At 48.6% G+C, this 21,669-nt stretch overlaps 2 protein-coding genes across 2 annotated transcripts; one reads left to right on the top strand and one right to left on the bottom strand.

Moving 5' to 3' along the window:
* Positions 1-5,372: 5,372 nt before the first annotated feature.
* LOC136505919 (pentatricopeptide repeat-containing protein At3g09040, mitochondrial-like) lies at positions 5,373-8,023 on the top strand. The gene has a single exon (XM_066501044.1). It carries the CDS (start codon positions 5,402-5,404, stop codon positions 7,826-7,828), a length of 2,427 nt encoding a protein of 808 aa, XP_066357141.1. The 5' UTR covers positions 5,373-5,401; the 3' UTR covers positions 7,829-8,023.
* A 1,792-nt stretch (positions 8,024-9,815) lies between these two features.
* LOC136502936 (probable kinase CHARK) lies at positions 9,816-21,110 on the bottom strand. Its single transcript, XM_066498183.1, is given in 10 exon segments — positions 9,816-10,506; positions 10,604-11,535; positions 11,623-11,806; positions 12,760-12,818; positions 13,741-13,900; positions 13,999-14,123; positions 14,402-14,443; positions 20,401-20,456; positions 20,459-20,678; positions 20,793-21,110. Coding segments are annotated over 10 exon segments (2,787 nt in total).
* Positions 21,111-21,669: the final 559 nt, after the last annotated feature.

The raw sequence follows: 21,669 nt of genomic DNA, 5'->3' as shown, positions 1-21,669 counted from the left end.
CTTCCAGCCAGGCGTCTACTGCCAGATCTGTGGCAAGGAGGGGCATCCTGCTCATCGCTGCTTCAAGCGATTCGACTCCAACTACAACGGTCCACCGTAGAAAAGTGCGTCCTCTGCTACCTCCAGTTCGTACGGTGTAGATACGAACTGGTATATGGACTCCGGCGCTACTGATCATATTACAGGCGAGCTGGAACGACTGACTATGCGCAACAAGTACCACGGCGGTGACCAGATTCATGCTGCCGACGGCACAGTTATGGAGATCGCTAATGTTGGTCATAGCATTTTATGTTCCCCTAGTAGATCTCTCCATCTTAATAATATCCTTCATGTTCCTCAAGCGCATAAAAGTCTTTGTTCCGTTAATCGCCTTGCCAAAGACAATAATGTATATCTTGAGTTTCATCCGGATCATTTCTTGATTAAGGAATAGGGGACGAGGAGAACCCTCCACAGAGGCAGATGTAGAGGAGGGCTCTACCCGTTGCAATCATCATCATCGTCTCCACCCAATAAACAAGCTCTTGGCGTCTCCAAGTCCCCAGTGTCCCTGTGGCATCATCGCTTGGGTCATGCTTCTTCACACGTTGTCAAGCAAGTCCTAGATCACCATAGGCTGTCTTTTTTTCATGATTCCAATAATGATAGAGTGTGTGACGCTTGCCAACAAGGCAAGAGTCATCAGTTGCCTTATCCCAAGTCCAAAAGTGTGTCGGCTAGTCCTATGGACCTAGTCTTTTCAGATGTATGGGGGCCTGCTCCTAGTTCTGTTGGACGATATTCATACTATGTTAGTTTCATTGATGACCATAGTAAATTTACTTGGCTTTATTTATTGCGGCACAAATCTGAAGTTTTCTCTATTTTTCATGAATTTCAAAGCCTTGTCGAAAGGCAATTTGGCCGCCAGATACAAACCATCCAAACTGATTGGGGTGGGGAGTATCAAGCTTTGCACTCCTTTTTCAAGCGTGTAGGCATCACTCACCAAGTATCTTGCCCCCATGCTCACCAACAAAACGGCTCTGCTGAGCGCAAACACCGTCACATAGTCGAAATGGCCCTCACTCTTCTTGCTCATTCGTCTATGCCACTAAAATTCTGGGATGATGCGGTTTCCACTGCAGTCTATCTCATTAATAGACTGCCCTCTAAGGTTATTGAGGATGAATCTCCTTTTTCAAGGTTGTTCAAACAAAAACCTGACTACAATTTTCTTCGCACTTTTGGGTGTGCTGTATGGCCGAATCTTAGGCCCTACAACTCTCGAAAATTAGCCTTTCGTTCCAAACAGTGTGTCTTCATTGGCTATAGTTCCCTTCACAAAGGCTATAAATGCCTTGATCCCAAGGATGGGCGTGTGTACATCTCTCGCGATGTGGTGTTTGATGAGCATGTTTTCCCTTTTGCATCTCTTCACCCTAATGCCGGTGCAAGACTCCGCAAAGAGATTGAGCTTTTACCCGATCTTTTTTCTTCATCATCTACTAGCCTCGGGAACATAACCTCGCTACACCAACATACGCCTTCTCCTGCCTCCACTAACAAATCTTCAAGTTCTCTTGATGCTACAGAATCTGCAGGTGAAAATCCCGGCTCAAATGGTGAAGAAACACAGCATATCACCACCATATTACCGGGCCATTTCATGTGTTCCCGACAGGAGTCAGCGCTCGCCTCGAGAATGATCCGCCTGCGCTAGATTCGACGTCAACTGGCGCCGGCGCATCGTCTTCGGGATCGGAGTCCACCAATCCGTCGTCGCATTCTCTGTCCTCTAGAAGCGGCTCCAGATCGTCTGCGACTTCTTCCGCGCCACGCATCTCTCCACTACCACATGCCGAACCACAGACGGATCCCACCGGGGGGACAGCTGCACCGACCGAGATCCTCTCTGAAAGGATCAAGATGCCCAAGAGGGGGGTGAATTGGGTTAATTCTAAATTTTCTTGCAATAATTAAAGCCTATGGTTAGCCCAATTAACCCCTTGTGCCTAGAAAAGTGTTTCTATTAATCTAACGCACAAATGACTTGCAACCTACGTTCTAAACTTACTCTATCATGGCAATTCTATGAATGTAACAACAAGTATTAAATTGCTCGAAGTAAATGCTCAAAGTAAATAGAGAGAGAGGAACGCGGCGATGTTTTGCCGAGGTATTGGAGAGTCGCCACTCCCCACTAGTCCTCATTGGAGCACCCGCGCAAGGGTGTAGCTCCCCCTTGATCCGCACAAGGATCAAGTGCTCTCTATGGGTTGATTCTTCGACACTCCGTCGCGGTGAATCATCCACAACCGCTCACAACTTGAGTTGGGTTACCCACAAGCTCCGCCGGGTGATCACCAAGCTCCCAATCACCACCAAGCCGTCTAGGTGATGGCGATCACTAAGAGTAACAAGCACGAACTCTCACTTGACCACGCGAAGCCTAATGAGAACGGTGGATGCACACTTTGCTACTCTTGATTCACTAATTAGGCTACTCTCTTGGATTCTCAAATCTCAATCACCTCACTAGGACCTTGCTCTTCTTGGCACTCACAAATGTGTTTCTTAGCTGTTGGAATGAGCAAAAGTGACTCCACACACGAGTGGAGCTTCTATTTATAAGACAGACTGAAAAACGAACTGTTATGTGCTTCTGCGGGGTGATCGGACGCTCCGGTCAGTTCAACCCGCACACCAGTGTTAAAGTGTTGACCGAACGCTGGCAGGGTCCGATCACCACTGACCGGATGTGTCCGGTCGCATATTTCCCTCACTAGATGCTTACTGTACTCGACCGGACGCTGAAACCCCAGGGTCCGGTCAGTATTGATCAGACGCGTCCGGTCGCGGATTTCTTTCTCTGGAACCTTACTGGAGTCGACCAGACGCTGCCTCTCAGCGTCCGGTCACTTTACCGCTCAACGTCCGGTCGCACCGAACGCAGTCTCTTGATCAAATGAACTGATCGGACCCTGCGGCCAACGTCCAGTCAGTATTTGACCCTCCATTCACTTCCAACTCTCGATCATATGTGAATAAAGTTTGCTCCAAAGGATCATAGGGCTGTTGTGGAGCTACCTAGTGCTAGTTTTAACAAGTGTGCACCACACCTAACTCACTAAACTCATCTAGGTCAAGCTACCCGTCCATACCCCTCCTTAATAGTACAGCCAAAGGAAAAAACAAAGTCCTAAACTACTCTAAGTGTCTCTCCAACTCCAATCGACACTTAGAACTAGTCATCCTTAACATTGCCATCCATCCTTTGAAAACCGAAACGATTTCCATCGTAGGGGCATGATATCCTTGATTGCCTAATTGATCTCTATTACCATGACCTAACTCAATTGTCTCTGCAAAACACACGTTAGTCATAGTAATCTTGTATTGTCATTAATCACCGAAACCCAACTAGGGGCCTAGATGCTTTCACTCTCCACGGGATCCACTGCGGATGCTGCTCCTGAGACCGTTTCTGAGCGTCCGTCTACACGCCTTTCTCAAGGTATTTCAAAACCTAAATCACGTACTGATGGAACTGTTCGATGGTGTATGCATGCCAAGGTCCCAATAGGTGAACCAACAACTGTAGATGAGGCACTCAGTCACAAGCATTGGGTCACGGCTATGGATGCAGAATACCAAGCATTGATGAAAAATAAAACGTGGCATCTTGTACCACGTCCCAAAGGGAAATATTGTCGGTTGCAAGTGGGTCTATAAGATCAAGCGCAAGGCAGATGGGACCGTTGATCGTTACAAGGCACAGTTAGTAGCAAAGGGGTTCAAGCAACAATATGGCATAGACTATGAAGAGACGTTTAGTCCAGTTGTCAAAGCTGCAACCATTCGACTTATCCTCTCTATTGCTGTGTTCAAGGGATGGTCACTTCGACAACTCGATGTACAAAATGCTTTCCTCCATGGTCTCTTGGAGGAGGAAGTCTACATGCAACAGCCCCTAGGGTATGCAGATTCTAGTCATCCTACATATGTTTGCAAACTTGATAAAGCACTCTATGGTTTAAAACAGGCTCCACGAGCTTGGTATGCTAGGTTGTGTCAAAGATTGAAATCACTTGGTTTTGTGGCATCCAAGGCGGACACCTCACTATTTTTCTATAATCGTGGTGGATACAGTATGTGTTGTTCTTGTCTATGTTGACGATATTATTGTTGCTAGCTCCTCTTCTCAAGCGATCGAGGCGCTTCTCAAGGATCTGCAGCGAGACTTTGCTCTCAAGGACTTGGGCAATTTGCACTATTTTTTGGGAATTGAGGTCAAGCAAGTATCGGATGGACTTGTTCTCTCTCAAGGGCGCTATGCAGCTGATGTTTTGTCCCGTTCAGGTATGGATAAAGCTAAGGCAGTCGACACGCCTCTTTCCTCTACAGAGAAGCTTAGCCTTACTGCTGGTGACCCACTTGGTCCTGATGATTCAACACGGTATAGAAGTGTGGTTGGTGCTTTGCAGTACCTCACTCTTACCCGGCCTGATATCTCCTTTGCTGTCAATAAAGTGTGCCAATATCTTCATGCCCCGACCACAGTTCATTGGAGTGCTGTCAAAAGAATCTTGCGGTATGTGAGTGGTACCATTAAGCTTGGACTCAAGATTAAGCGCTCTAACTCTACACTGGTCAGTGCATTCTCTGATGCCGATTGAGCGGGGTGTGTGGATGACCGCCGGTCTACAGGCGGCTTTGCTGTCTTCTTGGGTGGCAACCTCATCTCATGGATGGCAAGGAAGCAAGCGACTGTCTCACGGTCCAGCACTGAGGCCGAGTACAAGGCATTAGCAAATGCAACTGCTGAGATGATGTGGGTGCAAAAATTATTGACAGAGTTGCGGATTCAGCATCCTTCAGCAGCAAGATTATGGTGCGACAACCTTGGTGCAAAGTACTTGTCAGCAAACCCTATCTTTCATGCTCGAACAAAATATATAGAGATTGATTTTCATTTTGTTCGTGAGCGGGTGACAAACAAGTTGCTAGATATTCGATTTATAAATTCTGCTGATCAACTTGCTGATGGTTTCACCAAAGCAGTACCTGCTGTCAAGTTGAAGTAATTTAGAAGCAATCTTGGCCTTGTTAGTGGCTAAGATTGAGGGGAAGTGTTAAAGATGTAGATCGACTCGGCTTGTGTTGCTACCTTGTATCTAGGCGTATCTAGACACATGGTGTATCCTCAAGGTTGTTAGCATGTTGTTGTTAAGTTAGAGCATGTATAGCCGGTTAGTTGCAACAACCTTGACTCATTGTAATCTAATCTTCTAAGCCACGTAGTTCCTCACCTATATTAACACGCAGCCTCAGAGACCCACAAGGTTATCTCGATCCCTCACATTTTATACACGGCGGTGCCAGGCGCCACCACAACTAGTGCCAGTGGCAGGGGACGATGCTCCGTGCAAAAGCTTCCTCCTTGATGCCACCTGCAAGTACAGGAGCATCAGCATGGATCTTCCCCCAACCCGCCATTGCCTCCACCGCTTTCTCCGCACTCGGCAGCGGCAGCCGCGCTGCGGCCGTCGCTCCCGCCGCCACGGACCCCTTCGCCATCGCGGACGCCCTCGCCGCCGCCGCGCCACCGTCAATGTCCACTGGCACGCGGCTCCACGCGTCCGCCATAAAGCTCGGCGTGTCCGCCGACACGTTCACCGCGAACCACCTCCTCATCTGCTACGCCAGACGCGGGCGCCTCGTCAGCGCGCTGGACGTGTTCGACGAAACGCCGCGCCGCAACCTCGTCACCTGGACGGCCATGGTGTCCGCCGCGGCGCGCGGCGGCGCGCCTGACCTGGGGCTCGCGCTCTTCTCCTCCATGGTCAGGAGCGGGTTCTGCCCCAACGAGTTTGCTCTGGCTAGCGCGCTCGGCGCTTGCTGCCAGTCCGTGGTGGTGGCTGATGTGAAGCTCGCCCTCTCCCTTCACGGCTTCGCCGTCAAAGCTGGACTGGATGGCAATCCGTACGTGGGGAGCTCGCTGATGCTGGTGTACGCCAAGCACGGGCGTGTTGCTGCTGTGGAGCGAGTGTTCGCAGGCATAGCTTCCGGTTCCAGAGACATCGCGTGCTGGAACGCGATGCTGGAGGGCTACGTCGCCAATGGCCGTGGGTATGATGCGATGAGGACAGTGGCTCTGATGCATCGTTCTGGAATGACAGCTGACATGTTCACCTACATTTCGGCTGTGAAGGCTTCCTTGATCACCTGCGACTTGAATTTTGGGCGGCAGGTTCACGGTCTTGTCATCCACAGTGTGATTCAGTCCAACACCTCAGTGATGAACACGCTCATGGATATGTATTTCAAAGCAGGACAGAAGGAAGTTGCCGTTGATATCTTTGGTAAGATTCGGTGCAAGGATACTGTTTCTTGGAACATAATGATATCAGGCCTCACACACGATGAGGACGAGAGAGCAGCTGCGGACTGCTTTGTCGACATGTCACGGTACGGCTGCAAACCTAATCAAGTTACGTTCTCTGTCATGCTGAGGCTGAGTGGTGCTAAAGAGAGCGCCTCCCTCGGTCTTCAGATCTTTGGACTTGCCTACCGCCATGGCTACACTGACAATGTTCTTGTAGTGAATGCAGTCATCAACATGCTCTCACAGTGTGGGCTGCTCAGCTGTGCTTATGGCTTCTTCTGTAATCTCAGTGTCAGAAATGTTGTGACATGGAACGAGATGATTGCAGGCTACGGTCTGCACGGCTGTTCTGAAGATGCGATGAGGCTCTTCCGCAGCTTGGTTTGCTTCGGAGCAAGACCGGATGAGTTCACCTTTCCAGCTGTTCTGTCTGCCTTCCAACAAGATCATGATGCAAGGAACCAAGAGCAAATCCACGCGAGTGTTCTGAAACAGGGGTTTGCTTCATGCCAGTTCGTGTCAACCTCACTTATCAAAGCAAAAGTAGCCCTTGGCTCAGTTCTAGATCCACTGAAAATCATCAAGGACGCTGGCAAGATGGATTTAGTGTCATGGGGAGTCACCATCTCTGCATTCGTGAAGCATGACTTGGATAAAGAGGCCCTTTTTGTTTTCAACCTGTTCAGAGCTGACTGCCCAGAGAAGCCTGATGAGTTCATCCTCGGTACCGTCCTGAATGCCTGTGCAAACGCTGCGTTGATTAGGCAGTGCAGATGCATCCATTCGCTCGTTGTCAGGACAGGGCACAGCAAGCACTTCTGTGTGTCCAGTGCCTTGGTTGATGCCTATGCAAAATGCGGTGATATAACTGCTGCCAAAAGTGCTTTCACTGCAGTTTCATCGGTGACCAAGGACGCCATACTGTACAACACCATGCTGACAGCTTATGCCAACCATGGTCTGATCCATGAAGTCCTCAGCCTCTACCAAGATATGACACAGCTTCAATTGGCACCAACACCAGCTACGTTCGTTGCTGTCATCTCAGCTTGCAGCCATCTTGGGCTAGTCGAGCAGGGGAAGCTTCTGTTCAGCTCCATGCTGTCTGCGCACGGCATGAATCCGACAAGGGCCAATTACGCATGCCTAATTGACCTCCTAGCGCGAAAAGGGCTCCTCGAAGAAGCCAAAGGCGTTATCGAGGCAATGTCGTTCCAACCGTGGCCTGCAGTATGGAGGTCACTGATGAACGGTTGCCGGATCCATGGGAACAAAGAACTCAGTCTGCTTGCAGCAGAACAGATCCTGAGAATGGCGCCAAACAGTGATGGCGCATATGTGTCGCTGTCGCATGTCTATGCTGAAGATGGAGATTGGCAGTCTGCAGAGGACACCAGGAGGAAGATGGCTCAGAATCAAGTGCAGAAGGCGCAAGGTTACAGCAGTGTTGAGATTTAGCCATTCAGAGATGTTTTGCTATAGGGTACCAGGGGTTGTAGTTGAAATACTTTAGGTTTAGGGGCAGCTATTCAGAGATGTTGCATGTAGGGAACCACGTTAGGGGCAGCAGCCTTTTGTATTGCAGTGAATGTGAATAGTGAATACATTTTTCCAAGCATCTTGATAACAGACAGGCACACTGAAATTAGGTTAGATCAGCTGTTGTTTGGGCATTTGGTGTACAGTCCTTGCAAATGCGCAAAGGATGTTGTGTCTGTTTTGTGTGCATTCGTAATTTGAGATGAGAGAACTTCAACTAATGGGTAGCTAATAAGGACATTATAAGCAACCATCTAGCGACCAGATCATGCAACTGAACCGCTCACTCATACCACAGCAAAAACTGACATAACATCAGGAATACAATTGGCTAATGATGGCTTACACAAACTAACTGTTGGGCTGTGTATTTGTTGTAAGTTATTGGATTAGGCCCAAGAGGCCCATATGTGTATGTATATATGTACTCATCAGACTCAGGAGATAGCGTGTGATTCCAGAAAATTCCCCAAACATCTTCACTAACTAGCTACCTCAGCTCACATGCTCGCATCTATTTACCCCAGGATGGCAGGACCCTCTCCAAACTGGAAATTAAAGCCCAGTTTATTCGTGTGTCAAACTGTCAATACACTATTAACATTGGAAGGCCCTTACAATTGGAATCAGCAACCACAGTTTGTTTTGTGCTCATACATCTCCTGTGGACTCATTTGCCTCCAGCAATGAATGTATCTCCTACATTCTGGACTTCCTGTTTCAGACAGTTTGCTGTTCAAAATTAGGTTCCTAGTTAGGTTGCTCCAATTCACCCCTGTGAGGTGCTTCTTACATTACGGTTTCCATGAGGTTCCTTGGTTGTATCAATTTTTGCATTGTAGCTTGCAGGTCTGAAAGTATAGTTTCTATCAATTTCTGTCATTGATTTTGTCAAACCCTTTAGTGCAAAACTGTTGGCTGTTGGCTTTGCTGCTATGGGTATTATCCTTGACTCCTTGTGCCAATCATGCCTCCGCCCTCAGGCACTAGTGCAGAACTAGTTAAACTGACCGACAGTGTTAACTCAACTACTCAAGTCTTTATAGAGCATCTAAACCTATAAAGTTGTTCTAAGCTTTGGCAGTTATAGTAGTTTGGTTATCTTTCTAGGCTTCATTCTCAAAGAACTCCCAGAATGCTTTGGATATCTTTCTGGGCTTCATTCTCTGAACCTAACAAGTTGTTTTAAGTGCAACCGCTGCCATGTTTTCATTCTGATTATTTTCCGGTTTGTTTTAAGTTTGAATCTGGATCAACTAAAGTTTGGTCTTGTTTTCTGTTGCTATAGTATCAATGTGTCATTCCTATAGAGTTCTCTATCTGCATTTGTACTGCACTCATGCTAACTCTGTGAGAATGATTTAATGGGCATCATATTTAGTGAGAACTCTGTCTGTCATGTTGCCCAGGAATGTGCCAGGCCGTTTTTCTAAAGCTGCATTCGTTTCGTAATTTTAAGGCTGAAAATGCTACTAGTGCTCAATGACAAACAAGCAAAGAGGTCTCACTTTGTTGTTGGTTACAGAAATTAACATGCATATTGGTCACATTCAGATTCAGCTTTGTTCTTCGGAGCATTTTGACCCCTGTTCTACAAAAATTAACATGAAAGATACTAGATTTATTCACTAAACTTTTAATACTTATGTAATGTAGGATTCTAAGTCAGTGCTGGAGTGCAGGTTGATGGGCTAGTTAATCACAACACCAATTTAGTACAACACCAATCGTTAATCACATAGGAGAGTACTGAATACTGACATAATACAGAATGAAGTTTTTTTTTTAAACGGCACACAAGTCTGAATAAATATTAGTGTGTTCATATCAGCAGGTAGGCTCTTTGACAAAAACAATCCGAACAGAAGCATGCAGACATGATGTTGCTATCCCAAGAAGGAATCCGTCATTCTTCTGCAAGCAGATAAGCTGAATCCTTGGAAGTAAAGTAAGTACTTGTGTTCACTGCATGCATAGAACGATCCCCGACTGGCAGGTCGCCATAAGCCTGTTCCTCCATGGCTCGAATGTGCCGTTCATCATGCACAGCACGAAGTACCGGCAACTCTGCATCTGCAGGTCGCAAAACATCCATAGCTTGCTCGATGGGCGGTCGCTGGATCGGGTCTCGATGCGCACACCAGAGGCCCGTAACGAGCACGCGCTCCATTTGCTGCCGGTCGAACTCGCCGTTCAGCATCTGATCTGCTACATCAAGAATCATGCCCTGGTCATACAAACGAATGACCCAGGCTAGTAGCGATGAAGCTCCATTTGGCTGCCTCCATGCCGGCCGCTTGCCACAAGCGATCTCCAGGAGGACAACACCGAAGCTGTAGACATCCAATTCGGCGCGAGGCCAGCGGTTGGTTATGAACTCCGGGTCGATATATCCTGGTGTCCCCGCGACAACTTGCGTTGTTTGTGGCTCTTCCCCATGCTCGACAAGCCTTGTTAGCCCAAAGTCACCAAGCTTAGCATTGTATGACACATCAAGCATTACATTTGCAGGCTTGATGTCTCCGTGCACAATGCATTTCTCACAGTCCCGGTGGAGGTAGAGCAAAGCGTTGCCCAGATCAAGTACAATCTTGTACCTAGTGATGTTTTGACATGAGTAAAGAAATTGTCAGTTCAATTATTATGAAACAGATCAATGTTTGTAGTGTTCAATCAGATATTCAGTGCTGTAACTGCAAGGGAGATGGAGGTAGACAGGTTAGCCAATTTCGATACCTTTGTTGCCAAGTTAAGATTTCCTCTGGGTCGTAGAGATGCTTGTCAAGGCTGCCTTGAGCCATAAGCTCATAAACAAGGAGGAGCCGTTGCTGGCTGTCGCACTCGCACCAGCCGACAAGGTTGACAATGTTTCGGTGCCTCAGCTGGGTCATGACTTTCACCTCTGCCTTGAACTCCCTCAACCCTTGCTCAGATTGTTGTTGAAAAGACAACACCTTGATGGCCACATGACAGTCCTGGTTCCGCAAGTAGCCTTTGTACACAGGGCCAAACCCTCCCTGGCCGAGCTTGTTCTCATCGGCGAAATTGCTCGTTGCAGCTACCAGCTCGCGGAGTTGGAATCGTCTAGGCCCCATTATTCCTCCGGGGAGTTCCAGCAGTTCGTTTTGTTGCACTCTCTTACTACGGTTGCACCACAGCAGGAGCCATACAGCAATGCCAAGTACAAGCACGATAACTGAAACTAAGGCAATCCAGAGACCTACTGTAGTTTTGTGTGACACATGTGCTGGCTGGTGAGGTTTGACTGTTCCATTTTGCATCTCTGTAGCCTCTTCCTGATATTTGCTTGAGATGTGTGAATACCAGTGCTGCTGCTGCCCAGAACTGTCATTATTCCCTGTCATCTTTCTTAGATCAACACTGATCATGTCACTATTCTCCACACCACCTTCAGCCCATGCACCATTGAGTGTATCAATCAACGACCTACCATGAGACCAACCGAATTTGTTAAGCATCATGTTCTCATCCTCCCTTCTGATGCCCAAACTCTGATTGAATGGCAGATCAAAAGCACCAATGACAAGAATGCAGAGCATCAATCCAAGAAGGCTGACGCTCACTACCTTTCTTCTCAAGTAGAAAAGCAGAGAAGGCACTGCACCCTGTTCGCTTGTTGGTTTTAGTCAGCCCAAATCAGCCAGCCAATAGTGTTTTTCTCTCACAACAAACCAGTGTCGGCCAGCCCAAACCAGCCCAGAAACCAACCAGCGAACAGGCCGGTCTTCAACTCTAGCAATGCGTTTTGCAATCAGTAAAGCAATCACAAGATTTCCAACTGATGACGTTATTGCCGTTGCAATCAGTAAAGCAATCACAAGAGTTCCAATTGGTGACATTATTGCCATCCACGGCCAAGGTGGGCTCTGAATGAACCTATTAAACAGAAACAGATCATACAAAGAGCCTTCAAAGAATAGACTAGGATTTTTTTTTATTTTTAGTCCTTTTTAATCAATATTTTAATAATAGCCGTAGCAAAAAAAGATTAATCAAAACTGACCCCTTTGGTCACGTCAGCGCGGCTGGCGCGACAACACCACGCTGTCGCGCAACATGTACTAGCGCGACAAGGGGAGCCACGGTGGCAGAGACCAGTGACCCAAGCTGGCGTGGCGCGTGGTGGGGCTCACCCTGTCACGCCACCGACTCGGGCGCGACAGCGCTGTCGTGCCAAGCGAGCTACGCGACAAGGCCATATATGTGTCGCAGCTCCTTTCTTCTTCCTGCTCGTGAACGGGAAAGCTCTAGGTCTTCTCTCTCTTCTCTTCCTCCCATTCTCTTTGTCTATGTGATCAAGGGTTTGGATTTGGCTTTTGGTTTGCAACGGTCTCGTGCAGGAGGTATGACTCCCTCACCCTATGATGTTTTTTATTGAATTGATGTTTGTAGACTACTATGGTTTACAGTGCAGTGGCAATACTAGCTTTTGTTTGGACGACACGGGCTTTTGTTTGCACCAACCCTATATCGGAGGCGGAGACCGCTGACCCGAGCTTTTGTAGAAAGTGGGTCGGGCCGACCAACCCTATATCGGGCTGGTGCGACAGGGTGGGCCCCATCGTCCGCCACACCAGCTCAGGTCGTCGGTCGCCGCCATCGTGGCACCCCTTGTCACGCCTGTGCATGTGACGCGACAGAGTACGTGATGCTATTGCGCCACTCGTGCTGGCGTGGCCAAAGGGGCTAGATTTGTTTAATCTTTTTAGCCTCGGTTATTATTAAAATATTGATTAAAAAGGATTAAAAGGAAAAAACAATATACTACATGGATAACACATTTTAATTACATTACAATTTTTTTTTTTTTGGAAAAGGAAATAGATCACCTGCAGTGCATCTCATGCTTCCTTGATGGGTCACTGAAGTTCAGTGTGCTGACATGGCGCTGGCGCTGTGCGTGAGTGCGGGGCCTCCCGCATTGGTCATCTCTTTCGACCCGATGTTGGAGGAGCTCGCCGCCTCACTCGTCGTGAGCCGGCCAATGAGAGCAGCAACACCTGAGTGTCTGCTTGCTACGACAGCCCCTCAATAGGTTGAAGCACCAGTGGCGGACACCTGTCCCCGGCGATTGCTGCTCAGTGGACGACAAACTTGTCTTTGATGTGGCCAGTGCAGGGGCCGCCACAACTTACGCCACCACGAGGGGGAGCACCCGACGTCGTAGAGGGTTGCACCACCCCCAGCGACGCGACGCCCACACCACGCGAAGCTGCCCGCCGTCTCGCACGGTTCACTGAGGAGGTGCAGCTCGAGCGAATGCCGCCATTAATCGCCAGCCCAGGCAGGCAGAAGGTGGCAACCATAAGGCAACACATGCCAAAACGGAGCAGACGGATTGCCGCTCAACCGCTGGCGCACATTCCGACCTCCAAGCGGGGCGAGGTGCTCCTCATGCGGAGGATGGGCTTTGCACCGCCGGGAGCTCCAATCTCATCCGCGTCCAAGAGAGCTTACGATGACTTTTTCGCAAGGAACTTGACGTCGAGCGAAGTGGAATCACTGGACGTGCTGATCCCGACGACCAATGCTTCAAATGGTAGAAGACTCTTCTCGGATGACGGAGCAGAGTCGCGCGGCCAGTAGCGGAGACGCCCAGCTCCGTAGGTTACTGTGTTGCCCTTAGTTTGGTTGTTTATTTTTATGTAATATCGAAGTTTGAAAACAGTCTGCTAGGAAGGTCCAGTCATAACTGTAAGACCTCCTACGGCGCTCATTAAAAGCGTGTCGTGTGTATAGTTAAACTCTTCTTCTTCTTAATTACAATGATACGCAAATCTTCTGCGTATTCGAAAAAAAAGTGTGCTGACATGGCACATGCCACTCCCTGTATCATTCGAACCATACATACTGAGTGGTCTGTCATACGTAGTAGTATCATACACGTTCACCATGATGGATTGCTTGACCGCGACCTCGTGAAGCAGCTTATCGACAAGCGCTTCAACGTAAATTATGCCACCTAAGTAGCTGTTTGCGCGCACACACAATAGAGGCAGCGGTAATTCAGTTTCAGTTGTGGGCGATTTCTTACTTGAAATAGGAGGCCGGACTCATGAAAAGCTTACCCTATAGCAGCCTCAATGCGCTCATGTGGCCTGGCATTTGAGGGAAGCTCGTACTTGTACACAGCGAAGGTCAAGATCACTCCGATGCGATTATCGAGAAGCTTAAAAGGAGCAGTAAGAACACCCTCGGGTGTGTTTAGTTCCTCCCAAATTCCCAACTTTGACACTATGCAAAAAGAAAATTCCCCGTTACATCAAACTTGCGGTACATGCATGGAATACTAAATGTTGACGAAATCAAAAATTAATTGCACAGTTTGGTTGTACTTTGCGAGATGAACGTTTTGAGCCTAATTAATCAATAATTGGACAATTATTGCCAAATAAAAACAAAACGCTACTGTAGCTACAGTATAGCTACGGTATTCCTGACGGCGCCGATTCTGCCGAACTAAACAAGGGCCTTGCCAGATTCTCTAGCTCGAAGTACATTTTTGCTGTCGTCCTATAACAGCCGTAGATGTATAGAGATTAGTGGATGGATAGCCCTGGTTGCTCGTGACTTGAACAATTTTGGTACCACGAGTAATGGAGCCCCGAAGTAAACAAGAAAGGGCAAAAATCCGAGGTGAAAAAGGGTAGCAACACGACGACTTTTTTTTTTGTTTCGAAGGGAGGGAGGCTTATACTAAATATTGGCACAGTCCATCCCCAAATTACACATAAAAAATCTGAAATAAAAAAATACATAAATTCTATGCAGATTCTTTCATCGTCTTCTTTCCCAACGGCTTTCCTCGAACATCGGAGCCAAAGTGCAGTCCTTATGTTGAATCCAACGACCAACCCTAAAACATTGGACATGCCGCAAGATCCAATACTTTGGAACCAGTCCAAAACGCATCTAAATCGCTGAAAAAATATCGACAGTTGTATCGTGGGGTGCAACATAGGCTGCAGAATCATCACCTCGAGACCTTAAATTTCTCTCCGCGACCATTGCCGATGAGATCGATGACCCGCAGTCGCTGTCCTCACAGGGGCTCCCAGAAGCACTCTTCCCCTTGCAGATAAAGGCCACAAATTAGCCCCCTGCCGATGAAATCGACTTGACGCCCGCAACGACGATCTCATCATGGCAATCACCGAAGTCATCGCAGGAAACACGATTCCGACAAAAAATCATCTGATTTCGTCAAAAGATTTATTTGAATCAAACCCTAAGCACCTGAAAAATTTGTGAGAAATTTAAAAGATGGGTCCCCTCCCCTTCTTATCCCAGCAGACGCGACGGATAGGAAGAAGGAGAGGGGCTCCAGGCGGCGGCGGCGGCGGTGAGGAGTTGTGTGGTTGCAGCGATCTTGCGAGAGGAGCGGGCCTGGCTTGCGAGACGAAAAAGTTTAACACATGACGACTGGTGAGCACATGATGAACACCAGAGACTCCTGCTTTTAAGGAAAACCTAATACGCACTTACTTTGTTGCTGCTTCTCTTGACCCCGCGTCGTCCCTGTGACGACTCGGGGGGCCATCTGCCGCCGTCGTCGAGGGACCAACAGGGGCCGCCCCTTCAGCCGCCGCCGCCGCCCCGTCCGGCGTGCAGTGGCAGTGGCCCACGGCACTGCTGCTCAAAAAGACTGCAGTCGTGTCCTCCTTCCCCCCTCCTTCCTCCCCTCCCTCTTCCTCTCCTCCCCCTCGCCCTCCCCGACCTCCTCCTTGGTCGGCGGAGCTCTGTGGCCGGCGGAGCTCCTAGGACGGTGGTGTCATTACTGGCCGCCAGATCTGCCTTGCTGTGATGACTGTCGACTCTGTGGTGGCGGCACCCCCTCGCTAGTAGCAGGGTCTGGCTTGGGCCAGGCCAGGGTGGACTGGTGGTCGCGCCTCCAACCTGGTGGCAGCCGGATCCGGTAAACGGGTGGACAGGCGGCCACTTTCCGCGCTCGCTCCTCACTGGTGGCGACCAGGGGCTGCGGTGGCGGCGGCCACGTCTCGTACTACGAGGCCCGGTTCCCCAGCGGCGACCCGCGCCTTGCGCGCGCTGGGGCTGAGCCTGGACGCTAGCCACGTCATGCTCGCCTACACCGGCTGCTCGGGCGGCGTGGCAGGGCTCCGCGTCGCCAAGGGCCTCGCTTCAAGCTGTGGCCTGGGCGCGCGTGTGCTCCTAGCCACCTCTGAGATCCGCGCCTCTAGGGTGGCGGCAGGCCTTCGGCCCCCCAAGGCTAGGCGGCCAGCGCCCGATGGGGGTGTAAAGTCCTAATATGGCTAGAGGGGGGTGAATAGCCTATTTAAAAATCTACAAATCAACTAGACCAATTTGATTAGTATGACAAATAGCGTAATGCAAACTTGCTCTAGCTCTACAAGGGTTGCAAGCCACCTATCCAACAATTCTAGTTACAATGATTACTTAGGCACACAACTTCCAAAGTAATTACTCACTAAGAGCTCTCAATCTTGCTACTCTAAAGAGCTCAACTAGATGAATGTAAATAATAAAGCAAGCTCTCAATTCTAATTACACTAAAGAGCTTGTATCAACTAGTTTGCAAGAATGTAAATAAGTGAGTAGGGTGATTATACCGACGTGTAGGGGATGAACCAATCACAAGAAGAATATATAGCCAATCACCGGGAGAAAGCCAAAGACAAGAGACAATTGATTTTCTCCCGAGGTTCACGTGCTTGCCAACACGCTACGTCCCCGTTGTGTCGACCAACACTTGGTGGTTCGGCGGCTAAGAGGTGTTTCACAAACCTCGTCCACACGATTGGACACCGCAAGAACCGACCCACAAGTGAGGTAACTCAATGACACGAGCAATTTACTAGAGTTACCTTTCGGCGCTTCACCGAGGAAGGTACAACTCCCTCACAATCACCGGAGACGGCCACGAACAATCACCAACTAGTGCCGATCCTCCATCGCTGCACCGAGCCGTCTAGGTGGTGGCAACCACCAAGAGTAACAAGCGAAATCCGCAGCGCAACACGAATACCAAGTGCCTCTAGATGCAATCACTCAAGCAATGCACTTGGATTCTCTCCCAATCTCACAAAGATGATGAATCAATGATGGAGATGAGTGGGAGGACTTTGGCTAAGCTCACAATGTTGCTATGTCAATGAAAATGTGCAAGAGAGCTCCCTTGAGCCGGCCATGTGGCTATAAATAGAGCCCCAATCAAATAGAGCCGTTATACCCCTTCACTGGGCAAAACGTGCTCTGACCGGACGCTCCGGTCATACAAACCGGACCCTGGACTCAGCGTCCGGCCCACTGATTCATGCCACGTGTCACTAGCTTCAAACGCTATTCGTCAGATTTCAACGGCTATGTAGTTGACCGGACGCTCCGGCTAAACTGACCGGACGTAGAATCCTCAGCGTCCGGTCGTTTCCAGTAAGCTCCCCGAGGCGTATTTCTTTGACCGGACACGTCCGGACCACCTTGACCGGACACAGACCAGCGTCCGGTGCAATATCCTCGGTACTGTGCAGACCTGTCAGTTTGACCGGACGCACGCTGCCAGAGTCCGGTGCTTTCAGACCCAGCGTCCGGTCAGTTGACCGACGCCAGCGTCTTCGCGATCAACTCGTTTTCACTTCTAACTTCTTCACCCTTGCTCCAATGTGCCAACCACAAGAATTTACATCCGGCGCAATAGAAAATAGGCATCCCATTTTCCCGAAAGCGCCGAATCCCCCAAACCCATCTCAACCCTGCAAACACCACCTCCTTTGTAGATGTGCCAACACCACCAAGTGTATCACCTTGTGCACAAGTGTTAGCATATTTTCACAAATATTTTCAAGGGTGTTAGCACTCCACTAGATCCTAAATGCATATGCAATAAGTTAGAGCATCTAGTGGCACTTTGATAACCGTATTCCGATACGAGTTTCACTCCTCTTAATAGTACGGCTATCTATCCTAAATGTGATCACACTCACTAAGTGTCTTGATCACTAAAACAAAATGGCTCCTACATTTTATACCTTTGCCTTGAGCCTTTTGTTTTTTTTCTTTCTTCTTTTCTAAGTTTAAGCATTTGACCATCACCATGCCATCACCATTGTCATGATCTTCGCCATTGCTTCATCACTTGGAGTAGTGCTACATATCTCATAATTATCTTGATAAACTAGGTTAGCACTTAGGGTTTCGTCAATTAACCAAAACCAAACTAGAGCTTTCAGAGGGCCGGCTGGCTCACGCTCACGATGGCCGACGCTGGATCCACAGCCTTGGCCCTAGGCATCCACCGCACTGCCTTGTGTGGTGTTGTGGCATGGAGTTCTGGGCGAAAGCTCAGCTCGGCTTTGGCTGGGCCGAAGACAGTGACGCCTCAGGCGCCACATATATACCTCCTTGGAGGAGTCATTGATGAATCCCATGCCTCCCGTCGACGACGTCTAATTCTGGTCGTAAGCCCTGCCTTACATGTTGTGAGGCCAGCCTGATGGCGTCCACATATTGTACCCTTGGGCGTCACCCCCTTTCTGAAGGCGTCGCTGAAGAATCGCTTGCCCCGTGTGGTCGCCGACTTCCATGGCTCCTTCCGTCGGCTTTTGGTGGAGTTCCTTGCTGTGCCTATATATGCTTATGTTCTACTCGTGATGGTTTGTCCTGCAGCAGTTGACCTTGTCGTCGTCGCTGCTCATAGCGGATGATTTGCCGCTATTGCTGGTTTCTCTAGCGGATACTTTGCCACCGTTGTCGTTTGTCGCTTTACTCCGGCGGATGCTTAAGCGCCGTCGGTGGAATCTCTAGCGGATGCATTGCCGCTTTTGGCTCTTTGATCCCATCTCTGGTACGTTCGATGCCGAGAGTGTGTTAGCCCTCTTCTTAGCGGATACTTGGCCGCCGCGTTCGTTGGCGGATGCTTTACCGCCGTTGCTGCTGGATGCTCGCCTCTCTTAGCTAGTTGGATACTTTGCCACCAGGGCATTGTCTAGTTTGTAGGCAACCATCGCGTGTTGTACCCTATTATTGTATGCTCAGTTGGTAGGTTTTGGGTGTCGAGGGTAGTCGCTCTTTCTTTCCTTCTTTTATTGTTTCAAATTGTATTTCAGGTTACTCACCACTAACTTGGTGGTTCGTAATCTGTGCTACGAGGACTCTCTCGTAGCTGCCTCGTATAATTCACTCCTCTAAATGAAAAATGGGTTATGTTTCTGATCGCGGAAAAAAGGCTCCAGTTTTTTTTACGGCCGTAGGCCTGCGCTGTGATCTGTTAATGAAAAAGATAAAATCTTTGCGAGGGGAAGCTTCTCAACGATACGATTCTTCTTCTGAGATACTTCGGTTTGTAAACATCGTACATGACAGATTGTGTGAAACATTCTCAATTTTTTACCACAGCCTCCACGTATGATATCATGAGATCTTGACAAATCTCATGATTTTCATACTTCGTTTGCTTTTTTTAGAATTTAAAAACCATTCGGTCACACGTTCGTGGTCGTGTTTCCTGAACAAGATGTTCGAAATTTCTTTTCATTTCCTGGGTAAGGCTTTACACCGGACTCAATAACACGAATATCATTTTTCTACTCATTTTATTCTATTATTTGAATCTTGCAGTTCAAATTTGACTTATATCAAACAATTCCTTAAAACCCAATAAAAACTCGACCTGCAGGGGTTATGATGGTCCCCGGGTTTTTCCTTTAAGAAGAAGATCTTCTCACATAGATCAAGAAAACCTCCGAACCCCCGCCCCCATCCTGACGTAGCGGTATCCGTTGCCCTATGAGAACCGGGCCGGGCCATAACTGCGCTTTGGCACATGGGGACGGGCGAGGGGGATTTTTTAATCTCAGCCTGAAATTTGCTCCCACGGAGAGTCGAACTCAGGACCTGAGGAGTGCCGCTGGGTCACCTAACCGTTTAAGCTAGACGCCCTTTGGCTCCTTAAAATGCAATAAATTAATTAAATATAGCAAACAGATCCAAAAATATACCAAATCTTAACATGGAGTATCACATGTTATATGTGGAGAGTAGAAAAAATTTCAAGGCCAGAAGTGAAAAAAAAACTTATTTATTTGCCGAGTGTAAAAAAAACACTCGGCAAACTTATTTCTTTGTCGAGTGCTGGAAAAAAACACTCAGCAAACTTATTTTTTGCCGAGTGCCACTAACGGACACTCGGCAAACTCCTAACGGCCAACACACTAACTGATGGATGTCCACGTGGCGGTTTTTTATCGAGTGTCTCTGTTTTGCCGAGTGTTTTTTTAGTTTGCCGAGTGTTTTTTTTCAGCACTCGGCAAAGAGTTTGTTTGCCGAGTATTGTTATTTTGCTGAGTGTGTTTTTTGAAGCACTCGGTAAAGAGCTTGTTTGCCAAGTATATGATAGAATGCACTCGGCAAATATTTTTATACTCGACAAATCTGCTGTTTCTGATACGGAAGGGAGGGGAGGAAGGGGCTGGGCGGGGGGCGGAGAGAGTGCTCACAGCGCCGGATAGCAAGTCGAAGGAGATGACGTGCTTGTGGGTGTCCTGCGCGAAGTTACAGGAGCGTACTCCGCCGGCTCCCGCACCTCCGCGTCCATGGCGTTCCCTGGTCCCCGCGACAGCTTCTTGGTCTTGGAGGAGTACATCTTCTTGATGCTCCATCCTTGCTGGCGCTCGAACTGCTCCCGCTCGGTGCAGTTGACCCGCACCCCGTACGCCACCCCGCTCGTCAGCGGCCGCTCGAACACCGTCCTCTCCGCGTACCTCGCGAACGTCATCTGCAGCCGCCGGCCGGAGCAACGAACAAACTAAACCAAATGGGATTCGCCGCAGACGGCCGGAAAGAAGAAAGCTTCCTTTAATTTGATAGCAGAGCAGGTGTACCTGCCTACCTGGTCGATGGCAGAGGAGGGGTTCTTGGAGTGGTGGAAGGTGGAGATGAGGATGGCGAGCGCCTGGAGGCTGTTCATATTGTCGTTGACCTGGTACTGGAGCATGCGCACGAGCTCGTCGCACATGCTGGCGAGCGACTCCCAGCGCTTCTCGGCGACCTGGGAGCTCGTGTAGTCGAGGATGAGGTACGACATGAGCGCCCAGGCCGCCGGAATCACCACCCATCGCCAGTGCTCCCGGAGCATGCGCGAGGCAAGGCACCCGGTGGTCCGCAGCCGCGACTTAGCAAACAGCACAAGCGCCAGCAGGAGGCGCATCCTGTCGAGCCACGGGAAGCCGAGACGCCCGGCCGGCTCGCCCTTCTCTTCTCCCCTGGAAGCCCACACTGCAGCGTTGACAAGACGAGACGAATGGTGACAAAGAGCTACCGCAACGGCAACAAGAAGCCGGCACTCTCAAATTATTACATCTTCCTCCAAGAATTTCCAATTTGACATCTCCTACTATATATATACTATGTCCCCATGTTATTCTTTTTTCAAACAAAGAAACAAAGGTAGGAATTTTATTCCAATACTTGAGTAATAAGTTGAGCACTCAACTAGCTAATATTTACTAGTCTATCAACCCGTGCTCTCACACAGGCTAGAATTCTAAAAGATATAAATACTAGTTAGTATTTAATAGATATGACCAATAAGTAGTTATTTATATTGAATTGTATTTTTTCTTTATTTATTTTCTGACATAATAGAAATAGTAAAACTCATAGTCTATATCCAGTTATCATACACTTATTAATATTTTTTGCAATTTGTTTGTATTCACTTTTTTCTTTGCACGTCACTTTTATATTTTGAATACTGTCGGTGTTTC

This window comes from Miscanthus floridulus, chromosome 14 (genome assembly GCF_019320115.1).
Source record: "Miscanthus floridulus cultivar M001 chromosome 14, ASM1932011v1, whole genome shotgun sequence".
In the NCBI taxonomy this organism is placed as follows: Eukaryota; Viridiplantae; Streptophyta; class Magnoliopsida; order Poales; family Poaceae; genus Miscanthus; species Miscanthus floridulus.
Note: the sequence above shows the minus strand (reverse complement) of the source record. Positions and strands in the feature narration are given on the sequence as shown.

What these genes read in the sequence shown, in the direction of transcription:
- LOC136505919 (XM_066501044.1), top strand. Translation starts at nt 5,402, where the DNA reads ATGCTCCGTGCAAAAGCTTCCTCCTTGATGCCACCTGCAAGTACAGGA.